A 25,856-nucleotide genomic window follows, 5' to 3' on the forward strand; every position below is an offset into this window, starting at 1 on the left:
TGTAGGCTGCACAATATTCAACAGCTGAATTGATACTCGTGACAGATTCCTGGCAACAGGTGTAACAATGCTTTGGTTCATTTCTTTCTGAAGATGGAATTTCTACTTTGAAGAGTGTGGTCAGTTTTTCTGTAGTGTATTCATCCATAGCTTTAGTAATTTCTGTGCGCTTTCATAAGGCATAGTGCATACGACTCGGCTTCATTGACCATGGTTTCTTAACAGGACTAACACCTGCCTCTGTAGTTGACTGCTTCAGGGTATTTAATTCTTCCTCTATTGATGCAAAATCTGCATCATCTGCACCATGGGAGGCTTTACCTTGTTCGGATACTATCACTGTTGTAATTCTGTCAAAACATTTATAGCACAAAAAGTCGTCATTGGAAACATCTTCACTTTTTGAAACAGAGTCTTCAAATGAGAACACTTACTCCCAACCTGAACAAAGGCTGTTTTTTTTATTTGTCTTACATATCACTCTTTAATGGATATCCAAATAGTCAGCACACTTCACTCTCCTGTGACCAGAGTCAGAAGACATTTCAAACAGTCCTTTTCACAAAACACACTGCAGCTGTGTCAACTGCCAAATTCCTCACGTAAACACATAACTCACTGGATCGTATGAGATTTGTTAGAAGCCTCTTCAGTAAACAAATTAGCACTGAACAACTACAGTACAAAATCCTGCAATGAACATCCACAGCAAAAAACCGACAAGAAACTACAACAAAGTAAAAGAAATATCTGCAACAATGCAAGTAGAAAGAAATAATAGCAACGAGGAAAGATATAAGAAATAACTGCAACAGAGACATAGAAATAAACATTGTAACAAAGAATTTAGTAAGAAACAACTTTAGTGAAGACATACATTATCCTCGAAAGCTAAAAAAATTATCTTTTAAAACAAAACTTGTCCAACTGAAAAGTGGAAGCTCTCCTTTGCAGAGAATATGCTACATGGTGCTAATCAACAGAAAAAATCTAACTTTCCTGGATTGGCATTTTTGAAAATAAATTTTTTCTGTAAATTATAAAAAAAATTCAAAAGGCGGCAGTAAAAGACCTTTGACAGATACGTCCAAACTGAGGATACCATTGTTATCATAATGCAATTATCTTTCAAATAAAAAACCTCTAACAAAATATCTAGTATTGTTACAGAGATACATCATTTTCAAAATGGTTTTCACAGTATCATCTTTGTAGGCCTGTATCTTCGGGCAGGAATTTATTTGGAGAAAAAAAAGCATGTTCCTTACTTAATCCTGAATTTTAACATATACTAACTTCAATAACGTCCAAGACTATGAAGACAACCCCCCTGCCTGAAGTGATACGGATCATGTCTTGTGTAACTATGACAAACACTGCTGTTCGCATCCCTCTCTGCAGGGTGTTACATAAAGGTACGGCCAAACTTTCAGGAAACATTCCTCACACAAAAACAAAGAAAAGATGTTATGTGGACATGTGTCCGGAAACGTTTAATATCCATGTTAGAGCTCATTTTAGTTTCGTCAGTATGTACTGTACTTCCTCAATTCACCGCCAGTTGGCCCAACTGAAGGAAGGTAATGTTGACTTCGGTGTAATCACGCCATCAACACAGATTTTTTGTGAACGTTTGAGCAGGCATTGTTGGTGATGTCTTGATTGGGCCCCATATTCTTCCACCTACGCTCAATGGAGCACGTTATCATGATTTCATACGGGATACTCTACCTGTGCTGCTAGAACATGTGCCTTTACAAGTACGACGCAAGATGTGGTTCATGCACGATGGAGCTCCTGCACATTTCAGTCGAAGTGTTCATACGCTTCTCAACAACAGATTCGGTAACCGATGGATTGGTAGAGGCGGACCAATTCCATGGCCTCCACGCTCTCCTGACCTCAACCCTCTTGACTTTCATTTATGAGGGCATTTGAAAGCTCTTGTCTACGCAACCCCGGTGCCAAATGTAGAGACTCTTCGTGCTCATATTGTGGACGGCTGTGATACAACACGCCATTCTACAGGGCTGCATCAGCGCATCAGGGATTCCATGTGACGGAGGGTGGATGCATGTATCCTCGCTAACGGAGGACATTTTGAACATTTCCTGTAACAAAGTGTTTGAAGTCACGCTGGTACGTTCTGTTGCTGTGTGTTTCCATTCCATGATTAATGTGATTTGAAGAGCTCTAACTTGAAAAGTAAGCGTTTCCGGACACATGTCCACATAACATATTTTCTTTCTTTGTGTGTGAGGAAAGTTTCCTAAAAGTTTGGCCGTACCTTTCTGTAACACCCTGTATGTGTGTATGTCTGCTAGTAGTCCGGGGTAATGGGGTCAACATAGTGACTAAATATTTCAGTGATTACTTCTACTATCTACGAACTGTATTTCTGCCTTGTTTATCAACACAGTAGACTGATAGTAGTTCACACAAACTTTCAGTGGAACAGTTTCTGGTACTGCTGAGCTGGCGAGGTCACCATCATCATCGCCTGCCGATGCCACTGGGTGGTGGCCGCTGACACTACACAGCTTATTTTTGCCCTCCCCTATCAATTTCTCACTATCTTGCTGAGTCAGTGACACTATTATCTCTTGTGATGCTAAACCCCTCCGGCAGTTTCATTGGATCACAGTCTCATATGTTCAGGCCATCATTGCTGGACCACCACACTCAATTTCTTAATATGTTCGGGTAGTCTGTGCTCTGAGGAACTGCCATTGTAAATTGATTATTTCTACTTACCCAGTAAGATACTGTTATGTATTATTATTTACGGATGCTATTTCATCATTGTATTAGGATTCCAGTGTCTAAACTATGAGTGTCAGATCACGTCTACCTTTACGTTTGATGGTTTACAAGTAATTTTAATATTAAAAATGTGATTATATAAATCTAGAGAACAGATTTTGTGCTTAAGTGGTGAATCATGTTGATGTAACTTTCTAAGTGAAGTGTCTTACTTCATAGAATGACTTGTGTATTGTGAATAATTGAATCATTTTACACAAGTGGCATGTTTTCTTTTAGTGGGTACCACAATATTTAATAGACTGCGATTTTGTTAGTAAATTTTTTTATGGTAGAGTCGGAATGTAAATTTTGGTTCTGTATAAACAAGTAACAGTGAATTTAGAATTTCTACATGCCAATAACCCTAAAGCGATTTATGGGCAGAAGGTATTTTCAATGCAAAAACTCACTATGCTACCGCTAAAGAGTTACTATTAACATGTCCTGGTGGATTATTTGGCTTTCGAGCAGTTCCACAACATTCTGAAAATTTGTACCAACTCAATTGTTGTGATAGCTTTCCAACACTGCAGAAAGTCTGTTGTAACAGAGCCCTTCCATAGGCTGTACATCCACTAACTGAGCAACTCGTTTCTCGAGGGAGTGGCTGGCACACTTTTGTAAACGTGTAAGCACCAGTTCTTATGGGAGGGCGAATGGGGTACAGGCTGGCACCGCGGTCAAGGGATGTTTACGATTTCTTGAAGAATTTTGTTCCAATCTTTGTTTTGCGTTGAATACTTCAACTACTCTCCCAGTATAACTTCATCAGTGTCTGCATGGGAAGCCCGTCTGCTGTACAGCACAGAAGCAGTTCATTACAGAAAAAACACCGGTGTGCTGCATTTCTTTAGAAGAACTGGTGTACCCACGCCACCAATTAATGAACAGGCGATGCAGAGATGGAGTGAGTTGTGTGGTCGCTGGAGAGTCTTGGACGGCAGAGTGCAGTCGTTCTTCTCGCTTACGTTCCAGACTTCAGCCACAACTTATGGTTTTCCCCATCTGCCCCAGACCCTGTTCGCTAAGACCGGCCACCAGCCTCACGAAACCAGAACGGCTACCTTGTACGTTCCCTGTTCATTTATTATTATTAAAGGAACTCTTCGACAGGCGGTCGGCCTCTACCTCTGACCCAGGGCCGAGGCCATTTTGTTCTGTGTTATTTAGAATACATCACAAATATTCTTCAATTAACTGCTTTTCTTGGTCGCCTCCCTTCTGGTGTTCACCCACCCTACTCTGAATCCTATACAGCAGCACTTCCCACACGTTCAGACTCCAGCTTTCAGGTGTACTACCACCACGGCAGCTTGCACTCTGTCAACACCTGTTTCAGTTTCATGGTGGAGGTGGGGGCTCCATTTTAGATGAAGTTCGTTGGTATTGCCTGCTCTTTTGAAGGTTCTGAACTACTTCATTGAGCTTATGTCTGCCAGTGATGCCCTCCCATCCTGGTGTCGCACTGCCGTTGTCACAGATTTGTATTTGGAACGCCAGATGACACATTACGCCTTCTCCTGGTCTGCCACCATTTTCATGCAGTTCATGTGAAACCTGAAACAAAGGACGCAGAAATGTAACTCTGAGAGCTACTAAACGTTTTACAAGTAACCCTGATTCCTTATCTCATTTCAATAATGTAGTGTCTCTTCTTCTGGACATGGATATAATTGAGGCGAGGACGGCCAATGATCTCTTCAGTGCACATGCACACTAGGCTCCAGCTCTTAGGGTAATCGGCGAAATACCGCGAGGAATAAGGGTAATGGACGAGGGACACTATATCCGTGTCATGTGGGTAAGTTGAGAAATGCCGGTCTTACGGGACACCTGCTAGGTTATTTCGTGCAGTTCCTATGACCACTGCGCCCAGGTGGCGCAGTGATCAGCGAATTTGACTAGCGAGCAGGAGACCCAGTTCGAATTCTGCTGCCGGCCGCTGCGACCGAGCGGTTCTAGGATCTTCAGTCTGGAACCGCGACTGCTACGGTCGCAGGTCGAATCCTCCCTCGGGCATGGATGTATGTGATGTCCTTAGGTTAGTTAGGTTTAAGTAGTTCTAAGTTATAGGGGCCTAATGACCTCAGCAGTTAAGTCCCATATGCTCAGAGCCATTTGAACCATTTTTTTCGAATCTTGCTCTGGTACCAACTTTCAACTTTTCGCACTGATTTAAATCAGAGTCCAATCGCAGTCAGTGTTTGTAGTTCCTTTGTGTCTTACCTCAGCCATATTACAAGCTGTAAAGTTCTGAAATGATAGCCAGACCTTATCGAGACGTAATGCTCCTGGAACTGCACGATATGTAGGGGCGACCTGCTTCGTCAGATAGCGATAGTGGCAGATAGTGGCAGATAGAAGCAATTAGCTTCAGTTAGCTGCTGTTACCGGCACCGAGTTCTTTCCTTTGCTGCTAGTAGCACTTCAGCCGGAGCAATGGATGTGCGCGTCTCATACTTGCTGGTATCCGCGCTGTTGGTAGTTACGGCGAAGCCGAGTACTAACAGACTGGGTGAGTTTCGCTATAATAAAGATTAAATTCCACAGTGAAACGTGTAAAATGGGAAGCTGGTTTAGTAGAAACTTTTGGAGCATTTTTTTCCATTGCCACGCGTTAATCTATGCGTCATTTCATTTCTCTTATTTTATCCTGATCAGTTTGTAACTGCTACTCTTTCCTCTCCCCTGCCAATCCTTCATCTCAGAGTAAAATTTATGTCAAACATCCTTAAATACTTGTATGTAATTAGTACAGCAAATAGATTATTTTTATGAACGATGAATAAAACTGTTGCAAAAGGAAGTCCACTTCGTGACAAACGAAGACCAGTTTGTAGTTGAAATGTAATACATATGATGTGTTGCTATAAAAAAAACTACATGTATTGCAATCTGCCTTCCTCTACCATTTTTGCACTCAGTGATTCCCTCTAGTAATACTGAATTTATTTCCTAATGTCTTACCGTGTGTCCTGTCGTCCTGCCACTTCTTTCATTCAGATTTTTCAATATATTGTTTCTCTCACGATCCTGCACAGAATTTTCATATCTCTTACTTTATAAAGGGGGAAAACTATTTAAACCGACAAACTCTGGGAGGTTGTAGGGGACATCAAAACAAATATTTTTCCCTAATGTCATTTTTTCCTATGAGGAGTATTTAAACCGGTAGAGGAAGATTTCTCTGGTGGCAAATTAACTAAACCAACAAAGATGTTTCCATTTTTTTGACCAAGAGACAACACATTAACACAACCCAATTTCAATCAGAGTAGATTTTCAACAATGCCTCCACCTACACGTAAACAAAGGTTACACCGTCGGATCATGTTCTGTCTGACACGGGCTAAAACCTCAGGAATATCCTGAATAGTTTCTGCTGCTTCTACTATCCGGGTAACCAGATCCTCTTCTGATGCAACAGGAGTTGCGTAAACAAGGTTGAGCATCTCTCCCCACACAAAAAGGTTCAGAGGGGACCTATTGGGGATCGAGCAGGTCATGGTACAGGACCACCTCTGCCAGTGAACGTTTCTGCGATCCGTCGGTCCAGGAATCTACGCACACGACGACTGAAATGTGCCGGCACCCCGTCATGTTTGAACCACATGCGTTGTCCTGTAGAGAGCGGGACGTCTTCCAGCAATTCTGGCAATGCTCTGGCAAGAAAATTGTAATAGTTTCTGCCATTTAATGGCCTAGGTAGCAGCTACGGCCCAATTAAACAGTTTCCAACAATACCGATCCACACATTAACGTAGAACCGTACTTGATGAGCGCTAGTAACTGTGGCATGTTACATTATGCTCACTCCAAACATGCGAATTGTGCATGTTGAAGACTCCATCACGCCCGAACGTTCCTTCATCGGTAAACACCACAGAGGATGGAAATGTAGGATGCATTTCACACTGTTCCAGGTACCACTGCGAAAACTGTGCTCTGGGTGGATAATCAACTGGTTCCAGGTTGTGGACACGCTGTAAGTGAAATGGACGTAACAATTGCTCTCGAAGAACTGTTCTTACATTCGTCTGATTCGTACCCATGTTACGTGCAATTGCACGAGTGCTGATTGAAGTATCCCTCTCGACATGCTGCAAGACAGATTCCTCAAATTGCAGCGTTCTTACCGTGCGACGGCGTCCCTGTCCAGGTAATCTACCAAATGACCCGGTCTCACGCAGACGTTGGTACAGCAGCAAAGGCCGTATGATGCGGGATACGGCGATTAGGATATTGTTGTTGATAAACCCTCTGTGCAGCTCGTCCGTTTTGGTTCGGTACGTAGTACGCACCAACCATATCACTGTACTCACTACAGGTGTATCGCTCCATTAGTAAACAGAGACAATGCTCTACTACACTGGTGGACAACAGTTGCCTGCAACTGAAGAGCGTAATACGACCTCTAACAAATGAAGATCGTAATACGGCCTCCACCGGTTTAAATAATCCTCATAGGAAAGAATGACATTAAGGAAAAATATTTGTTTTTATGTCCCCTACAACCTCCCAGAGATTGTCGGTTTAAATACTTTTCACCCTGTAAGTCCAGTTTATTTTCTACATACTCCCACGTCACAACAAGCATCAATCTCCGCAACCCAGATTGCTTGTCCTGTAGCTCCCTACTCGGGAGGGTTACCGGTTGGAAAACTGGTAGTGGAAGATTATCCCTGCCAGTATCTGGTTCGCTGTGGCGGGTGAGATGGTGGCGTAAAGGTTCTGATCACCAATAGTTCCGCCAGAGTCCTGGATGAACATCCAAACGTGTCCACAGTGTCTCATTATGTGAGAGCATATGACACTGTTCATGGTGACCAGTCCATCGGATGGAGACGTTAAGCTGGTGGCCGCCTCTGTGCTTCTCGGAACGAGCAGGCTATGTGGCGGCATCTGGTTACACCAACACCACCTGGACAGCAGACCTACCTGCACCTGATAACGTCACGCACTGATGACCGTGTCTGTGTCGGAACTTCAATGTGACGCACACTGCAGCTGGTTTTCTGACCTGTAACAGCATCAGTTTCTCTGTGCTGTCTTCTCCTACATAGCCTTCTACACTACTGGCCATTAAGATTGATACACCACGAAGGTGACATCCTGCAGACGCGAAATTTAACCGACAGGAAGAGGATGCTGTGAAATGCAAATGATTACCTTTTTAGAGCATTCACACGAGGTTGGCGCCGGTGGCGACACCTACAACGTGCTGAAATGAGGAAGGTTTCCAATTGATTTCTCATACACAAACGGCAGTTGACCGGCGTTGCCTGGTGAAACATTGTTGTGATACCACGTGTAAGGAGGAGAAATGCGTACCATCACGTTTCCGGATTTGATAAAGCTCGGATTGTAGCCTATCGCGATTGCGGTTAATTGTATCGCGACATTGGTCGAGATCCAATGACTGTTAGCAGAATATGGAATCGGTGGGTTCAGGAGGGTAATATGGAACGCCGTGCTAGATCCCAACGGCCTAGTATCACTAGCAGACGAGATGACAGGCATCTTATCCGCATGGCTGTAACGGATCGTGCAGCCACGTCTCGATCCCTGGGGCGTTTGCAAGACGACAACCATCTGCACGAACAGTTCGACGACGTTTGCAGCTGCATGGACTATCAGCTCGGAGATAATTGCTGCTGTTACCCTTGACGCTGCATCATAGACAGGAGCGCCTGCGATGGTGTACTCACCGACAAACCTAGGTGAAGGAATGACAAAACGTCAATTTTTCGGATGAATCCAAGTTCTGTTTACAGCATTATGATGGTCGCATCCGCGTTTGGCGACATCGCGGTGAATGCACATTGGAAGCGTGTATTCGTCAACGCCACACTGGCTTATCACCCGGCGTGATTGAATGGTGTGCCATTGGTTACACGTCTCGGTCACCTCTTGTTCGCATTGACGGCGCTTTGAACATTGGACGTTACATTTCAGATGTGTTACGACCCGTGACTCTACCCTTCAATCAATCTCTGCTAAACCCTACATTTCAGCAAGATAATGCACGACTGCGTGTTGCAGGTCCTGTACGGGCCTTTCTGGATACAGAAAATGTTCGACTGTTGCCCTGGCCACCACATTCTCCAGATCTCTCACCATCTGAAAACGTCTGGTCAATGGTGGCCGAGCAACTGGTTCGTCACAATTCGCCAGTCACTACTCTTGATGAACTGCGGTATCGTGTTGAAGCTGCATGGGCAGCTGTACATGTACACGCCATCCAAGCTCTGTTTGACTCGATGCCCAGGCGTATCAAGGCCGGTATTGCAGCCAGAGTTGGTTGTTCTGGATACTGATTTCTCAGGATATATGCACCCAAATTGCCTGAATATGTAATTACATGTCAGTTCCAGTATAATATATTTGTCCAATGAATACCAGTTTACATCTGCATTTCTTGTGTAGCAATTTTAATGGCCAGTAGTGTAATTAAACTAAGGAAATTTATGCCATTATGTAAAACAACAGAACAAAACTCCTCTACGATTTGTCAGCGTCTAAAATTGTTGTGACAATATACTACAAACACGAATCTGTAGGCCTGAAAAAAACTGTGATTTTAAACATCTTTATCTCCCACCCTGGGGATTTATCTTTACTACAATTACTTAAGGTAAAAATCAGTCTTTTTTTGTTTTTCATTCGTTACCTTATCGGTCCACCTAATTTTCAGCACTCCTCTCTAGCACCACATCTCAGATGTTGTGTTGTGCTCCATATGAACATTCTCAGAAGTTTCTTCCTCAAATTAAGGCCTATATGTCATTCTGGTAAAATTCTCTTGGCCAGGAATGTCATTTTAGCCAGAGATAGTCTGCTTTTGATGCCATTCTTGCTCCGACCGTCATGGGTTAGTTTGCTAGCTAGGTAGCAGAATTTTTAACTTCTCCTACTTTTTGATCACCAATCCTCAAGTCAAGTTTCTCGCTATTCTCACATCTGCTACTTCTCATTACTTTCGTCCTTCTTCGACATACTCTCAATCCATATTCTGTACTCATTGAACTATTCGTTCCATTCACCAGGTCCTTTATTCTTCTTCACTCTCACGCAGAAAAGCAATGTCATCAGTGAAACTTATCATTTACATCCTTTCACTTTGAATTTAAACTCCACTCTTGAACCTTTCTTTATCTCTGTAATTGCTTTTTCATGGTATAGATTGATCAATAGGGGCGAAAGACCACACCCCTGCCTCACACCGTTTTTAATCCGAGCACTTCGTTCCTCATCTCCCACTGTGATTTTTGCCTCTTCGTTCTTGTAAATTACTCGTCTTTCCCTGTAGTTTACGCTCATTTTTCTCAGAATTTCGTACATCTTCCACCATTTTATAATGACGAATGCCTTTTCCATGTCGACAGATCCTATGAACATCTCTTGATTTTTCTTCAGTCGTGCATCCATTTACAAGCCGTAACGTGAGAACTGCCTATCAGGTGCCTTTGCCTTTCCTAAAGCCAAAGTGATCAACGCCTAACAGATCCTCAATTTTGTTTTCCATTCTTCTGTATCTTATTCTTGTCAGCAACTTGGATGCAAGTCCTGTTAAGTTGATTTTGTGATAATTCCCCCACATGTCGGCTCTTGCAATCTTCGGAACTCCGTGGATGCCGTTTTTCGGAAAATCAGATGGTATATCGCCAGGCTCATACATTCTAGACAGCAACGTGAATAGTCGTTCTGTTGCCATTTCCCAAGATGATGTTAGAAATTCTGATGGAATGTTATCTATCCCTTCTTCCTTATTTGTAGAGGCTGTCAATGTACTCTTTTCACTTAGCTACTCTCTCCTCTGCACGTAACAGTGGAATTCCTATTGTACTCTTAATGCTACCATCCTCGCATTTAATTCCTATTGTACTCTTAATGCCACCATCCTCGCTTTTAATTTCACCCAAGGTTGTTTTGACTTTCCTATATGCTGAGTCAGTCCTTCTGACAATCATTTCTGTTTCGATTTTTTTACATTTTTCATGCAGCCGTTTCGTCTTAGGCCCCTGCACTTCCTGTTTATTTCATTCCTCAGCGACTTGTTTTTCTGTGTTCCTGAATTTCCCTTAACATTTTTGTACTTCTTTCTTTCTTCAAAAAATGTCTCTGAGCACTATGGGACTTAACTTCTGAGGTCATGTCCCCTAGAACTTAAAAAAAATCCTTATTGACAACATCTATAACATTTATACAAAAGGAGCCCACCACCTTAATGATTAGTGGGTCATAATAATAGCGAAGGCAGAAAGGTGGAAGGAGTATATAGAGGGTCTATAAAAGGGCGTTGTACTTGAGGACAATATTATGGAAATGGAAGAGGATGTGGATGAAGACGAAATGGGAGATAAGATACTGCGTGAAGAGTTTGACAGAGTACTGAAAGACCTGAGTCGAAACAAGGCCCCGGGAGTAGACAACATTACTTTAGAACTACTGACAGCCTTGGGAGAACCAGTCATGACAAAACTCTACCATCTGGTGAGCAAGATGTAACAGGCGAAATTCCCTCAGACTTCCAGAAGAAAATAATAATTCCAATCCCAAAGAAAGCAGGTGTTGACAGATGTGAAAATTACCGAACTATCAGCCTAATAAGTCACAGCTGCAAAATACTAACGCGAATTCCTTACAGACGAATGGAAAAACTGGCAGATGCGGACCTCGGGGAGGATCAGTTTGGATTCCGTAGAAATGATGGAACACGTGCGGCAATACTAACCTTACGACTTATCTTAGAAGAAAGATTAAGAAAAGGCAAACCTACGTTTCTAGCATTTGTAGGCTTAGAGAAACCTTTTGACAATGTTGATTGGAATACCCTCTTTCAAATTCTGAAGGTGGCAGCGGTAAAATACAGGGAGCGAAAGGCTATTTACAATTTGTACAGAAACCAGATGACAGTTATAACAGTCGAGGGGCATGAAAGGGAAGCGGTGGTTGGGAAGGGAGTGAGGCAGGGTTGTAGCGTCTCCCCGATGTTATTCAATCTGTATATTGAGCAAGCAGTAAAGGAAACAAAAGAAAAATTCGGAATTGGTATTAAAATTCATGGAGAAGAAATAAAAACTTTGAGGTTCGCCGATGACATTGTAATTCTGTCAGCGACAGGAAAGGACTTGGAAGAGCAGTTGAACGGAATGGATAGTGTGTTGAAAGGAGGATATAAGATGGACATCCACAGAAGCAAAACGAGGATAATGGAATGTAGTAGAATTAAGTCGGGTGATGCTGAGGGAATTAGATTAGGAAATGAGACACTTAAGGTAGTGAAGGAGTTTTGCTATTTAGGGAGCTAAATAACTGATGATGGTCGAAGTAGAGAGGATATGTAATGTAGACTAGCAAAGGCAAGGAAAGCGTTTCTGAAGAAGAGAAATTTGTATGGAGTGTAGCCATGTATGGAAATGAAACATGGACGATAAATAGTTTGGACCAGAAGAGAATAGAAGCTTTTGAAATGTGGTGTTACAGAAGAATGCTTAAGATTAGATGGGTAGATCACATAACTAATGAGGAAGTATTGAATAGAATTGGGGAGAAGAGGAGTTTGTGGCACAACTTGACAAAAAGAAGGGACCGGTTGGTAGGACATGTTCTGAGGCATCAAGGGATCACAAATTTAGCATCGGAGGACAGCGTGGAGGGTAAAAATCGTAGAGGGAGACCAAGAGATGAATACACTAAGGAGATTCAGAAAGATGTAGGTTGTAGTAAGCACTGGGAGATGAAGAAGCTTGCACAGGATAGAGTAGCATGGAGAGCTGCATCAAACCAGTCTCAGGACTGAAGACCAGAACAACAACAACAATAATACTACAATGTTATATATTCAGCAGCTATTTTTATTGTTATTACAATGATACTGTGTTTATTGTTGTGAGCTACAGACAGGACACAATACAGGGTAATAGGCAGACTACAGCTATTAATCTATACTACTAGCTAATTGTTAGTTTTCTTACCTACTTGTTAATTCCTAACTGCCTGCAGCGTTACAGGAGTGTCAGCGTAGATATAAACCTACTACTTTAGGCCCTGCCCATCGAGATAATCCCTATGAGCGTGCCCCTGACACTGGGCAGGCCTAATCTACTAGTCGCTGCAGATTCCTAACTTTATATCTATATCTAAAGCTACAACTACCGTACTAACCTACGTCAATTCCGGTGCTATTTGGCCTAGATTAGTGTACCCCGTTCCCCCTGGTCCTGCACGTGGCGGATTGCAACTGAAAGTCGACCTGTCCACGCACAGGCGGTATAGGATCAGTGTAATTGGACATGTTCAGCATTTGTCTTTAGTCGTTAAAGTCCCTCAGAATGCTGTCAGTACTTTCCGTGATACCTCGTTCGCCAGACTATTTAGAATTTCAAAAGTCCGAATGGGGGCTATTCCAGAATCTTTTGGCAATGGAGAGATCTTCATGACCCTTTTTCATTTACAGGCTACATGTCTTGTGGACACACGTTATATGTCTTTAATACAGTGGTTTTATTGCGTTCTGCATCCTCATGCCGTTGATCATTGCTGATTCTTCCGCTCTTAGGGGCAGTTTCCAAACTCAAGTGGAAGAGAATGTTTTGAACCTCTAACAACTCCTGCACCATCTTTTGACAAATCCGTTGGCAGAATGGGGGTGACTTCTTATGCCGGACGCCTTCGGCTCCCATTGCTGATGAGTTTTTTCAGAATTTAAGCGGTGGTGAGGTTTCAACACAAAACTGAGACCTGTTTGATTAGTAAATAAACACACTACCCATAGACCACGGGTGCATAAACCAGTCATATGCAACACGAAACACACATTCCGTTTTAAAATAAAACAGTGGAGCCCCTACAGAACATAAGGGTTTATTTTACTGAGTACTTTAATAAATTTTTGTCTCCTCTAATCTTTCAAAATATACTGACAGCACACGAAACCCATATCATTCGACAAAATGGAACACCTCCTGAGACAATGTTCATTAAATCAAAAAACATGACAAAGACATTTTATTCACCTAATGTTTCAGTCCTCTAGGAAACTCAAACACAAGAAATTTATTTTTCTTTCATATCCTCGACTGAAAATTCTGTCAGAGTGCGATTGATTTACCATGTAATTCTTCTTCCTTCATTGCTCAATCTGTTAAACAATGAATTCACTAAAACAAGTTTAAAAGGTATTTTCAGCTCAAAATTAATTCGGAAGTAGCTATACTTGTATAAATGACCAAAATGACCCTGTAGATATTTATATACCTGTCAAAAAGCATCCTGCAGGTTGTAATGTACCTACAACTAATATTTAACGTAGCTACATCAAATATGTGACGTTCCTACAACAAATAGAACCTATTTTCGTCCGTGAAAATGGACTCGATAAGCAACCTGAGCTGTCATTAATCGGAACGTAACCTGCATAACACTGTTTGCGTTTTGTGTGAGTGTCAGTTTCACTGTCATTTAGGCCGTCAGCAGATCGTTACATGAAAAACTTAAAACTAATAGTTGGATAAGTTATCTGACTGCGTATCTGAATATGAGAAACTACTGGAACAAATGAACATATAACAATGAATAGATTATTGTACATGACATGCTGTGGTGTGTCAGTGTCTCTGTTTTGGCTGTAAGTTTTGCACTCACCTATTTAGATGACTGCTTTTTTCCATGTGGTTTACAGTAATTCACAGCAGAATGCAGCAGCAGCGGCTAAAGCTTAGTGTTACTAAGAATAAATTGAATAATAATGAGTCAGCTTGGGTCCTGTTAACTATTAAATAACTTTTAAGAAGAGATTTCATAAATTAAGTCTATTTAAGAGCTCAGAAATCATCATGACCTATTGGTCATAGTTTGACAAATATTGGTAATGGCGAAATTCCTGACAATGACATAAGCATCAATAATGGCTGAGTACCACATAACTATTTCAATTTGAAAGTTACCTTAACATTTAATAACCACAGCATATTTATTTGGAGGATAAGGCTGCTTCTTTAACCGACAAGCAAATCATGGGATTATTGCAAACTCAGACTAACAATCACGAGCCTAACATTGTAATTGCGCTTTACTCTATCTTGCGAATTTTACCTTGAATTCAATCTTCCAGCGTGGTTAAGCCATCTAAACCTCTCCTGGCTATATAAATTAAATCAAGCCTTGAGTGTGGTAAGTGCTGTCATCGCCGGCGTGAGGGCAGCGCGACACGTCTTCTGTCTCTGACCTCTCGACCGACACTACTTAAAGTCGCGCTCCCAAGTTTCGCCCTCTTTGTTACTAGTCTCGCAAAAATGCTTAGAATCACGCTTCCATGTTTCGCCCTCAGACTATTACTGTCGATATGTCGGTGCTTATTTATTTCCATTCTTACACAACGCAAAGAATCTTGTTAAGTTGTCTATATTGTTTCCAATATAATGGAGAGTTCTAATACACTCCTTAACAGCTCTTTGAATTAAAAATCCTGTAAACTGGGAAACCTGGTGGGAATAATAAGTAATGCTAAATAGTTTCGAGCCACAGAATTAATGGTAGGTTATTCTTCATCACAGAAAAGTTGTTCGGCGACTGGAATCGGTAAACCACTAAAAATATTGAGGCAGATACATAACACCCACAGCAATGCACTACAAGATAGTGAGAAGTTTGTCTCTCTGTAGCAGAACATAATCAAGATAAAATATTTTATTTCGTGAATACTAGGAATACACACATGGTTAAAATTCGCTCAACATACATCGAAAATCATGTAGAAAGTTTCACTTTGTTAGCGGTCTCAAGCAAATCAGGGTGAAGAAATAAGTACATAATTCTTTATAACTCTCCCGGAACACAAACTAATATTAGAACAGGATTATTTAACATAGGTATCACAATAAAAATCAGTGATATCGTTCTGAACGATGAGCACACATTGCACATATTAACAGGTTACGTTACTCAGAAAATTTGACACACGTTTAATTGTTAGGCACATTGTAAGCTGAAGGAAGTTGGGCATAGATTACAATGCCAACTTCACTGGAGACTTACTCACTCTTTGGCTTGTGGAATACGTTATCGAAATGAAATTTGTCTTTTCATGATACATAAGGTGAACATCTCATAAAACTAAAATTCGAAAAGTATTTATAGGTATAAAGAAGCATCATTTGGAAACAGAAACTGAAAAGATGCAGCAAATTACTGCAGGAGTAAAATACGGACAAGTTGTCTCATGTCAGCACGTTGTAGGTGTCGCCACCGGCGCCAACCTTGTGTGAATGCTCTGAAAAGCTAATCATTTGCATATCATAGCATCTTCTTCCTGTCGGTTAAATTTCACGTCTGTAGCACGTCATATTCTTGGTGTAGCAATTTTAATGGCCAGTAGTGTACGAACGAGAAGTTCCTCTCTTGTTTCCGCTCTGCGCTTGTAGACATAGCTCTTCCGCCACCTCCACAAACAGTAATCCAAAGGGGTAAGATAGGGTGACCTCGGAGGCCAAGCAATGACTCCACGGCGAGCGATCCAACGACCAGGATACGCTGTGTTGAGATACTGTGTCACTGGCTGTACGGAATGTGTAGGAGCTCCGTCATGCTGACGGTACATACGAGCTCGTGTTGTCAAAGGGATATCCGCCACGTATTCTGGTAACACATTTTGAAGAAACTCAAGATACCGTGTCCCAGTAAGACGGTTATCTAAATCAACTGGACTGATGAGTTGGTCATCAACAATAACGCATCACACGTTGACTGAGAAACGTTGTTGAAAATTCGTTTCCACAATGGCGTTCGCATTTTCATTAGCTCATATATGAGAGTTGTGAGTGTTGTTGCGGGTAAATGTTGACTCATACGTGGAATTAATCGCACATTGGCAATGATCCATTGACAGAATTCTATCCGGGAGGCAGCATCTCCTTCATTCAGATGAAAGGGATACAGACTGTGCTCGTGTACTGTGCGTAGTCCTCGTGTTTGTGGAATACCAAGTTGGGCAGCAATTCCTCTAGAGCTAGTAGTAGGGTTGCGTTCCACTACTTGAATAATGTTCTCAACTGCATTAGGAGTTTGTTGTACGGGACGTTCAGAGACAACATTTACGCTGGGAAGTGTACCACGCTCACGCAATCCGTGAAACACCCTGATAAACATCCTGCTATCTGTCACTCTGCGATTCAGAAATCGTTGTTGGTATTGTCGCACAGCAGCTCTAGAATTTCGACTGGCCAAACACCATGTCAGCATACTCTGCATGTATGAAGATCCGTGGCATTTTCACTCCACAAAACTGTATTCTTTGTTCACGTAACAACACTACAGTACCGTGCACTACGAAAAGCACTGTCGGACTGAGACTTGAGGTCAGCAACTGCACCATGCGCAGGTGAACTGCCTACTGACACGGTCAGTAAGGACGACGCAACACGTTTGCCGCTCCTAGTTGTTTTCATTGGTTTATCCGGAAATGGATGAGAAAAGGGCATTAGGAGGTTTTTGTTCAGAATCACCACTAGTATCACCTCTCAAATGATGTACCTTTCGTCCTGATTCACCCAGTATGTTACACCTGTGATATGTGGTACAGGTGGAAAAAATATAAAACTTTGGAACTGTATGTCCATCGTAAATCCAGCAGGCGATAACAGGGATGTAAGGGTTTTCTTCGATGTTCCACTTCCGTTAAAATTGTTGAGGAACCATTTCATAGATAGAGACATTACGCTGTCTAATGGGTAAAAAAAACCAGCTTGATACCCACAGTGGTTACGGTTACTACAAGCCACACCACAAGTTGGGAAACGGGGCCAAATTCTAGTAGTTTACTGTCGAGTTGAGATTTTCACACACAAATGTTTTATTCATATCTTACAGAAACTAGCAGTACGGCAATAAACAGCCTTTTAAACATGCCGCTAACGGCAATCAAGTGATTTATAGTAATACAACAATTTTAAAATTTCTTTTAAAAACGGCAATCAACAGTTTAAAACTAAACAGTTTAAAACTAAAAAAAAGAAAAAAAGCCATAGAAGCTAACAGTACGGCAATAAGAGCCTTTGAAACCACGCCGCTAACGACCATCAAGTAATTTATAGCAATACCACAATTTAAAAAAAAATCTTTTTTTAAGGAAACACACAGAAGCTAGCAGTACGGCAATAACAGGCTTTCAAAACACGCCGCTAACGGCAATCAAGTAATTTATAGCAATACAAAACTTTAAAAAATGTTAAACAACATTAGTAAACAGGCTACTAAATACAGAACTTTGGTAATAAATTATGGTGAGGTAGTAAAGCTACCAACACAGCCATTTAAAAAACATCAAAGGTCTCAGCAAACACACAGTTAATGACAATAAAGGAATGGAGGAATTTAAAAAAAAAGTTTTTAAACAAAAGTGTCCTGGAATATCATTAGAACATAACAAATATGACGGACCCGTGTAAGGCGGCCACAAACCACCCACTCAGGGATGCTCAGGCTAGGCAGAATACTGAACAATTTAAATACACCCGTAAACACAATTACCACTTTCAGGCTAGTCACTGCACCGACTTTTAGCCACCAAAAACTTGTAATAAGATGGCTTAACTTGCTGACAGAATTACAGCTAACCTCGTGCAAGGAAACATTACACCACACAGTCCTGAATGAGCGACCACATGATCAACCAACAAGAAGCATGAATTTACTTATAACACACTAAAGAATAGCGAAACAATTAAACTGCCAAAACTACACCTCCCATTGGGCAGTAACGAGAGGAGGAGGAAAGATCACTGTCTTCAATTACACCAGCGCCGGGGACAGGAAACCCGATCGCCGGAGGCCACAAGAGACACTGGTTATGCAAACTTATTACTTAATGACTTAACGTTCCACTAACCTAACTTGCAATTATGCTCGAACAGGCAGTACACGATCTCCGGTGGCAAGGATCCACACATCCGACCGCGCACGCGTCGCCAGTGTACACAACACCTCACGGACACGTGACAACACGGTCTGTCACCAGAGTTCACGTCTTCTCTGCAACGTTGACGGGTAGTGACCGCTCCTTCAAGTTAGGTGTCTCCATTTTAAACTCCAGTGCTGAAACGGAGGACTTAAAGAAGCTTGTTATAGTCCCACCAAGGTGAAATGAACAGCAACTACTCGTGGGGCGATTCTGTATCCAACCAACCCGAGGGGAGATCATCCGTCAACTCGACCCGCTCGTTACACACAACCGACATACACCACGTGGCGACTCGGTACAACCGACCACGCCTGGTCCGCGCTGGCGAGCCACACCGCCCTCCCGTGTCCACCAGACTCTCTCCGAGCGCTCAACGCTCCTACTGCCGCGCCACCACACGAGGTTACCACCGGTCAGAGATCTCACTTCCTCCATAGCAGTTTCACGGACGCAAAACCGCAGATATCGATAGCAGAGAGAAAAGACCACCAAGCAGCCACTTAATGACAGACAACAAATCAAACAAACATGTCAGATTTTCACGACCAACATCCCAGACTTTGAAGTATATTTTTCACAAATACATTTAAAGTAATTTTATTGCACTCGTTATCGACATCTTTGATACCATGAACTGTAAAGTTCCAAGAAATTAACTTCTGTGTAGTGGATTTTGAATGAATTTTACAAAAAAAATATGGTTCAAATGGCTCTGAACACTATGGGACTTAACTTCTGAGGTCATCAGTCCCCTAGAACTTAGAACTACTTAAACCTAGCTAACCTAAGGACATCACACACATCCATGCCCGTGGCAGGATTCGAACCTGCGACCGTAGCGGAATTAATTTTACAATTCAGGAGAATACTCTAAAGAGATTCCTAGACATCTGTTCAGCAACGGTCGCTGTTATAGAGACAGATGGTTGTCTTTTGCAAAAAGATTTCGTTACATCAATAAAATCTCTCTTTGGTGTTTTCGAAAGTCTAAGGAGGACGGATTGCTGGGAATTTTTCTTTTCAAATGGTAATAAACTTAGGCCATTTGAAGTAAAGAACAGGGTGCGCCTCCTAATAATGCTGGGTAATGCAGATGTTACTTATTTCTCTGGGAACACCCCAGTTACAAAAGGACTAAACACACAGCTTTGTCTGTGTGACGTCGACTCTGCTTATGGGTCCCTGAGATTCATTGCCAGTAAGTTCTGTCTGAATTGTGTAAAAGAGCAGCTAGTGCGAGAGATCCCAGAAAGTACGAATGTCGAAGAAATGTATTAACAGCAGTGATATCAGTGTACAATGTCACTGTAATCCCGGATTTTCTTCCAGATGCGGTGAAATACGTTGAAAGCTATATTTCATTTAAGCACTCAAAACGCTGAAAAAACGCTAGGTTTTTCAGCAGCAGAAAGTCAAGTTGGGCAGCCTAATAGAGACTAGATATCAAACTATATCAGGTAGTCGTCTTCACTCTCCGACACCATCATGTACGAACAAAGTGTTGTAGTTTAAAGAAAAATTTGCTACTTTTCATGGAAATGGGGTGTGCAGAGTAACTAAACACCGGATTTCAAAATTCCTTCTGTTGCGCCCTGACCACTCATCTCATATGGGGTGCCTAGGAAACGCGCTTAGTCGGATTGCTAGACAACAATATAAGCAAATCGTATTAATGAATTTTTATTACAGTTGGATAAATGACAATATTTAACGTTCCGAAATTACAAAGAGGCATCGCAAGCAATGGGTGACAGGCAAATGAGAAGTTTCTTCAGTATTTTCAGCTCTTAATTGCCTAGACTTCAACTAGGCTGCGACCAGGTGCAGCGGCGATTATGTTCTCTTCGCCCAGATGGCGCTCCTGACTCGGTGTCGTCCTAGAGAGGGGTCGGTCAGCCTACTATTGGCTGACGTCGTCTCACAGCCCTCTCTGCTGTGAAGTTCCTGGTTGACGTGCCGGCGCTTGATGTTACGTCGGAACATCTTCACAAAAGAAAACGCCTAACATTCTGCGTGGTGTCTGTTTGTTCTAAGTCGTGTCTCCCTACGACTTTCGCGCAACGACGCTCTGAGCGTGTTTTTTTAGGGAATTGACTAGTTTGAACCTGGGACCTGTTGTTGGTAAGGAGACGCCAGACCACACATGACATGTAGAGTTCAGAAGAGTTCAGTGAGACTAGCGATGATATAGCCAAATACTTAATGATTTCAGCGTCAGCTCCACTGCACTCCCTGTAAAAGAATCTTAATACTGACTAAATTTAGTGGAAGGAGTTCAACGAATTCCTATTTTTAGTTATCTGGTAAAATAATGTCGAAAAAACAGTTAAGTTTACCATTGGAAATTTTATTCTACTCACAAAACATTATTTATAAATGGCACTATTGTTAAAAGGAAATGTTTTAATACAGGATGATAAAAACCAACTGCGTTCAACAAAAATGTGAACGAATATTCCCTCAATGGGTATCCAAGTTCTACAATGGATCAAAGGATGACCTATGCCTTATCACATCTATAATCTAGGTTTAATTTAAGTTTCACAATAGAGAAAACTATCAAAATGGTCTACAGTGACCCTCAATTATCTTTAATTACTTATCTAACTTGTCGTAAATTACAGTGGCTGATGTGGCTTCTGAATAATTACGTTACAGAAAAATCATCGCGTTCCAGATTTTTACTTCAAGTAGCAAATGTGAACACAATGAGATTTAATTGACTATCGACACTAGTATTACGTAAAAAGGGGGTCTAACAGATGAAACTTCTGAAGTTCTGAGTGATGCTTTATGCGCTGTTATGCGGCATCGCGTGCGTTCATTACCTTGTCGTTGGTTAGGCAGCGTCAGGGGGCGGCGGGCGGAGCAGCTCCATACAATTCGCTGTCTCGGAAGCAACTCTCTCCTAACTTCTCCTTACTACAATTTACCGCAGTTGGTTTAAAAAAAAAAAAGGTAATTGGCTGTGTTTTCAACTGACCAATCAGGGTCTCGATGTTAACCTTAAGCTCTGCCTACAAAAATTCTGTCCATCCAATGAGAAATGTTATACTTTTCGTGGTGGGGCAATGTTTTTAACGTTTGTAACGTAACAGAGACGCGAAAAAGTCTCACACTAAAACTTGCAGCTGGTGTGGCCATTTTAGTGTTATCATAAGATCTATACTGTTCTTCTAGAGGGCTCTATCTTTTAAATGGGCTTGGGGGTGCTCCTGGCGGTTGGCTGGCGACGTGAGTGTCCGTCCCTTATCGTGGGGCCTTCTAGCTTAACAAGGTTCTGCTCTCGGCTTACGTTCTCGTTTCTTCTCTCAGAACTGCGTCTGTTTCACGGTGGGAAGGTATGACATGCATTTAGGCCTTCTTGTGTTAGTCTGTGGTATTCCATTTGCTCACTCGTTGATCGTATTACTTTGGTTAATTTAATGTCAGGATTTATTTGGAGCTATGTGACATACTGCCGGATTTGCTTATCATGTCAGGGTTTTCATGGAAGGTGTTGGATTTGCCTGACACCTTAAACACGAAGCAGATATACCAAAATTCGGATATAGAACAACTGCCAACATGAGTAATTTAGAAGCAGATATTTTTAATACAGCTTAAAACAGTTAAGAAAGGCAAGTCTTATGGTCCAGACTGTATACCAGTCAGATTACTTTGAGAGCATGCTGATACAATAGCTCCATACTTACGTAGCAATCAAATCTATGGCTCGCTTGTAGATTTATCTGTACCCAATGGCTGGAAAGTTACACAAGTCATACCAGCACCCAAGAAAGGAAAGAGGAGTAATTCGTTGAACTACAGACCATATCACTAATGTCGAATTGCAGTAGGATTTTGAAACATATGCTGGGTTCAAAGATTATGAATAACGTTGTAACCTCCCCCCAGTTTCGTACCAAACTATATTATTTGCATACGCTGGAGATGAAGTTATGTTTTAATTATTTTAACATAATATATATCTTTCCTCAGTGTCATGAGACTCATTGTTGTCCACTTCCGTTATTGTGAAAACTACTAAACGATAACATCTCCTTTCTTAAATGCTGGAATTTATTAATTAAATCACTCAATTTATAAACATTTATGAACATCAAATACTATGTGCCATTCTGCCACTCATCTCCGGACTCGCTACCGAGCAACCTCTCCCTCTAGCCTCTCACACCCAACTTCCACCCATGGACTCCAACACTCGACTACTGCACTGTAGTCTTTGCTTAAACCATGTATGATCTCTGCACAGTGCATACTCGATTCTACGTAAGGGTACTGTACCCTTACATATCCCCATCAAAATATTACTTTAATATGAAAAAATGTAATGGTGATATTAGATTTGAATATTAAAGTAGAAAGATATATAAAAAGCCAAAAAAGAAAAAAATGTAAAATTACGTTATTCAGTCAAAACTATTTGCTTATTAATGGAGAACCTCAAGTCATTAAGAATAATTTTCATTTGTGTAAAGAAAAATGTGTTTAAGAAATTCACGTATCACTTAATCACAGTACATTAATCAAATTATATCATTAAATCACTCATTAATTAGCAACAAGATAAGTCAGGTTAATAGCAAATGCTTGTGCGCACTACATAATGTCATTGAATTAACATAGCAACATGAAACGCAATGCTGTAACGTCCCAAATAAATAGTATGGCTAATTGTGATACGCAAATAACAAGTGTCTATTAGCTTGTTCATGAATTTTTTTTCTAATGAATTAAATACTAATGATCAGATAGTCACTGTATTGAATGAATAGAAACATAGGCCTAACTGAATGAATGTGATCAAACAATAAACAAAATAATAAACAGACAACTCTAACTACTACACAATATTCACAGGAAAATATTTTATTACTACCCCACATAAATTAACACTCCAAGTGGCAGCATATTTTGAAAATGCGATACTGTTATATTTATGGCACACAGTTTACAGGGTTAGTAATACAAGAAATTGACAAAAGGCACATACCTTGGAAAGTAATCCATAAACAAACAATCACCATGGAAAATACATTTTTTTCTACGTAGCACTTCATATCTAATTACTCTGCTTTAGCTCCCTGCCTATATCTTGAGTCGTAAATCACACACAAACACGCTGCTTCACTACGCACTGGCCTGTGGCATCGATGCCGCCGGGGATATACCACCACAATAACAATAACACTTTCACTGTTTACTCTGCTTTTACACTTCCCTATATGATGCGACGCAAATCACACGTATTCGTAGCTTTCAATGAATTATAGTGCTGTGGCATCGAAGCCGCCGGGGACAGTAGACTCGTTGTCTCTGCATATTTGGTGGAATTGTAGTAACAGCGTCATAACAGCGACTCCCTCGCCGTGGAGCTTGTTGTTGATCAGTTGGCCGCTGACGTCAGCGTCCCATGGTTGCTGGAATTTATTAATTAAATCACTCAATTTATAAACATTTATGAACATCAAACACTGAGTGCCATTCTGCCACTCATCTCCGGCCTCACTACCGAGCAACCTCTCTCTCTAGCCTCTCACACCCGACTTCCACCCACGGACCCCAACACTCGACTACTGCTTACCCACTCGCACATTGTTGACTGCAGTGCAGTCTTTGTTTAAACCATGTATGATCTCTGCATAGTACAACGTCAAAGAAAATTGACATATAGTCAACATAGAATCAGAAAATATCGTTCTTGTGAAACACAACTATTTCTTTATGCTCACAAAATAATGAGTGCTTTCGACAAAGGACGTCAAATTGATTCCATATTTTTTTTATTTCCAGATGGCTTTTGACACTGTTCTTCACAAGCGACTTCTAATTACTCATCGAGTAATACAGAAGTACTATCTGGCGTTCCTCAAGGAAGTGCTATATGCCTCTTTTGTTCCCGATTTACGCAAACGATTCAGGACACAAGCTGAGCAGTCGTCTTAGACTGTTTGCAGCTGATTCTGGCGTTTACTGTCAAGTAAAGCCATCAGATGATTAAAATAAATTGCAGAGTTATTTAGACAAGATATCATCATGGTGCGAAAAGTGACAATTGACACTAAATAATATAAAGTGTGAAGTCCATTATGATTATCCGGGCTGTTATGCCGTGGTCGGTTGATGAATTTTGTGCCGTCACGTGACGTCACGCCGCGGCGCGGGAGCGCGCGGACACGGAATTTAACGGCAGTCAGTAGCGAGTCAGCGGCTGTGTTGGAGCTTCCATCGAGCTACAGACCCGCTTGAAGATGTCTCCCGCAGACGGAGACGAAACGTTGGGAATTGAGACAAAATTCATTAACCGACCGCGGCACAACAGGCCGGATAATCATAATGGATATGACATTTCCGGCCGTGAAAGTCTACGTTCTAGTATCATAAAGTGTGAAGTCATCCACATGTGCACTAAAAAGAATCCTCTTAATTTAAGTGATGCGATAAAACGCACAAAACTAAGATCGCTAAATTCAACTAAATACTTTGGAATTACAATTACGAATAACTTAAATCGGAATGGGCACATAGATAATGTTGTGGGGAAAAATAAACCAAAGATTGTGATTTATTGGCAGACCTCTTAGAAAAAAATGGCTCTGAGCACTATGGGACTTAACATCTATGGTCATCAGTTCCCTAGAACTTAGAACTACTTAAACCTAACTAACCTAAGGACATCACACAACACCCAATCATCACGAGGCAGAGCAAATCCCTGACCCCGCCGGGAATCGAACCCGGGCAAACCTCTTAGAAAATGCACCATGTCTACCAAAGAGACTTCTTACATTACGCTTGTCCTCCCTCTTCTGGAGGATTTATGTGCGATGTGGGATCCACGTCAAATGCGACTGACGAAGGACATTGATAAAGTTAAGAGAAGAACAGCTTGTTTTCTATTACCGCGAAATAAGGAAGAGAGAGCCAGGGATATGATACACGAATTGGAGTGCCAGTCATTAAGATAAAGGCCTTTCTCGCTGCGGCAACATCTTCTCATGAAGTTTCATCGCTAACTTTCTACTCAGAATGTGAAAATATTTCGTTTTCGCCCAACTACATAGGGAGAAATGATTATCATAATAAAATA

At 41.5% G+C, this 25,856-nt stretch overlaps 1 protein-coding gene across 1 annotated transcript in view; it reads left to right on the top strand.

The window, feature by feature from the left end:
• The first annotated feature begins 5,186 nt into the window (after positions 1–5,186).
• LOC126292252 (chymotrypsin BI-like) overlaps positions 5,187–25,856 on the top strand; it is a 155,523-nt gene continuing 134,853 nt past the window's right edge. The window contains exon 1 of the mRNA XM_049986149.1: positions 5,187–5,320. Within this exon, the coding sequence (XP_049842106.1) occupies positions 5,245–5,320 (76 nt within the window). The 5' untranslated portion in view covers positions 5,187–5,244. The remainder of the gene's footprint in view (positions 5,321–25,856) is intronic.

Source organism: Schistocerca gregaria, chromosome 9 (assembly GCF_023897955.1).
Source record: "Schistocerca gregaria isolate iqSchGreg1 chromosome 9, iqSchGreg1.2, whole genome shotgun sequence".
Taxonomy (NCBI): domain Eukaryota; kingdom Metazoa; phylum Arthropoda; class Insecta; order Orthoptera; family Acrididae; genus Schistocerca; species Schistocerca gregaria.